Source organism: Borostomias antarcticus (genome assembly GCF_949987555.1).
Source record: "Borostomias antarcticus genome assembly, chromosome: 13".
Classification (NCBI taxonomy): Eukaryota; Metazoa; Chordata; class Actinopteri; order Stomiiformes; family Stomiidae; genus Borostomias; species Borostomias antarcticus.
In genome coordinates, this window is record NC_140246.1 from 13,495,536 (window position 1) to 13,498,035 (window position 2,500).

Below are 2,500 nucleotides of genomic sequence, written 5' to 3' on the forward strand. Positions count from 1 at the left end.
GAGCAAGCTCTTGGAAAATGTTTGTCTATTGGCTAAGAACATATACAGAGCAGTAAACATGGGCTAGATACTCCATAAGAGAGACATGACTAACAGGAGAGTGCACGTGTTATGTGTTAGCTATCCTTGTAGTCTCTAATATGAATCATATAACAAAGCACAGGAAGCACTTAGCAGAACAGGCTCATAGAGAACGCTGCAAAGCAGAGGTGGGGAGACAGAAAGCAGAGAGCCATGGGTAGAAAGGGGCGGGGTTGGCTGGATAGGGACAGCTGATGACACAGAGTGGGAAGGAGCTGGACATGAGAGGCAGGGGCCCTTTCCAGGAGCCATTATGTGGACTTTGGCGGAGGACGAGGGGGGGTTCTCCGGGTGGCCACAGGGTGGCCTGCAGGAGACAGGGGGAGTCCACAGGACCTGATTAGAGTATAAGAGGGAGAGACACTAGGGAGGAGGACAGGGTTAGTGGCTTTACTCTCACAGATAACAACAGCAAATACAAAAACGTTTTAACCTGAAATGGCTCAAATGGTCCTCAGATGGTCCTCAGATGGTCCTCAGATGGTCCTCAGATGGACCTCATATGGACCTCAGATGGACCTCATATGGTCCTCAGATGGTCCTCATATGGACCTCAGATGGTCCTCAGATGGTCCTCAGATGGTCCTCAGATGGACCTCGGATGGACCTCGGATGGTCCTCATATGGTCCTCAGATGGTCCTCATATGGACCTCAGATGGTCCTCAGATGGACCTCGGATGGACCTCAGATGGACCTCAGATGGTCCTCAGATGGTCCTCAGATGGTCCACAGCTGTACCTCGGATGGTCCTCAGTATGACCTGAGGTGACCGGTATATGACGTGTGCGTGTGTTTCTGTCCCTGCAGTGTCCGAGGAGCTGGACCAGAGCTCCCTCACCCTCTCCTCCACCATCCGCTCGTCCGACCGCCAGACCATGAGCAACGTGGTGGAGCGGGCCTGCTGCCGTGACTACCAGCGCCTGGGCCTGGGCACGCTCAGCAACAGCCTGACCCGCTCCAAGAACGAGCCCTTCCGCATCTCCACCGTCAACCGCATGTACACCGTCTGCCATAGGTGAGGTCGGGGTCCCGACTGCGAATGAACGTTGATGGTCTGACCATGAATGAATGTTGATGGTCTGACCATGAATGAACGTTGATGGTCTGATCATGAATGAACGTTGATGGTTTGACCATGAATGAACGTTGATGGTCTGACCATGAATGAACGTTGATGGTCTGACCATGAATGAACGTTGATGGTCTGACCATAAATGAACGTTGATGGTCTGACCATGAATGAACTTTGATGGTCTGACCATGAATGAACTTTGATGGTCTGACCATGAATGAACGTTGATGGTCTGACATTGAATGAACGTTGATGGTCTGACCATGAATGAACGTTGATGGTCTGACCATGAATGAACGTTGATGGTCTGACCATGAATGAACGTTGATGGTCTGACCATGAATGAACGTTGATGGTCTGACCATGAATGAACGTTGATGGTCTGACCATGAATGAACGTTGATGGTTTGACCATGAATGAACTCTGATGGTCTGACCATGAATGAACGTTGATGGTCTGACCATGAATGAACGTTGATGGTCTGACCATGAATGAACGTTGATGGTCTGACCATGAATTGAATCAAACTGCACTAGTGTCAACACGACCTTGACCTTGCGTCTGTGTGCTCTGTACACACTCTTTCCAAAACACTGATTAGGAGCGAGTCGTCATCATGACATTCTGCAACGATGTCACCGACCATGTTGCCTCACACGTTCCCTCTCTCCTGTGCGCCGCGTGTGTGTGTGTGCGTGTGTGTGTGTGCGTGTGTGTGTGTGCGCGTGTGTGTGTCACCAGTTACCCCGGCCTGCTGATCGTGCCTCAGAGCATCCCGGACTCGACCATCCAGCGCATCTCGCGGTGCTACCGGCAGAACCGGTTCCCGGTGGTGTGCTGGAGGAACTCCCGGACCAAGGCCGTGCTGCTCCGCTCCGCCGGCCTGCACGCCAAGGGGGTGGTGGGCTTCTTCAAGTCCCCCAACGCCTCCAGCGCCGGTGAGACAGAGAGACCACACCCACACTGCAGAGATCAATGTTATATCAGTACCAACTTTATGTTGAGATTAGGGTTGCGAAATTCCGTGAATATTCAAAAACTTCCCCTGGCAAACGGGAATTTATGCGAATAAACGGGAATAGACTGGAAAACAGGTTCACGTTAATTCCCATAATTTCCCGTTGGGAATTCTGGGAAGTTTGTGAATCTTCCTGGAATTTTGCACTCCGAGTTGAGATGTGTCCTGCGTTATCCCATCACGGCTTGGGATATGGACAGTTATGCAGTGATTGACTGTGTATGTGCGTGTGTGTGTGTGCATGTGCGTGTACGTGTGTGTGCGCGTGTGTGTGTGTGTGCAGGCCAGTCCCAGGCAGACTCGACCAGTCTGGAGCAGGAGAAGTAC

The 2,500-nt window shown here is 51.6% G+C and overlaps 1 protein-coding gene across 1 annotated transcript in view; it reads left to right on the forward strand.

Moving 5' to 3' along the window:
- sbf1 (SET binding factor 1) overlaps nt 1-2,500 on the forward strand; it is a 64,540-nt gene that overhangs the window by 49,245 nt on the left and 12,795 nt on the right. Inside the window, exons 25-27 of the mRNA XM_084448005.1 lie at nt 890-1,097; nt 1,897-2,093; nt 2,457-2,500. The exon at nt 2,457-2,500 is cut by the window's right edge and continues 94 nt beyond it. Coding sequence (XP_084304131.1) covers nt 890-1,097; nt 1,897-2,093; nt 2,457-2,500 — 449 coding nt within the window. The remainder of the gene's footprint in view (nt 1-889; nt 1,098-1,896; nt 2,094-2,456) is intronic.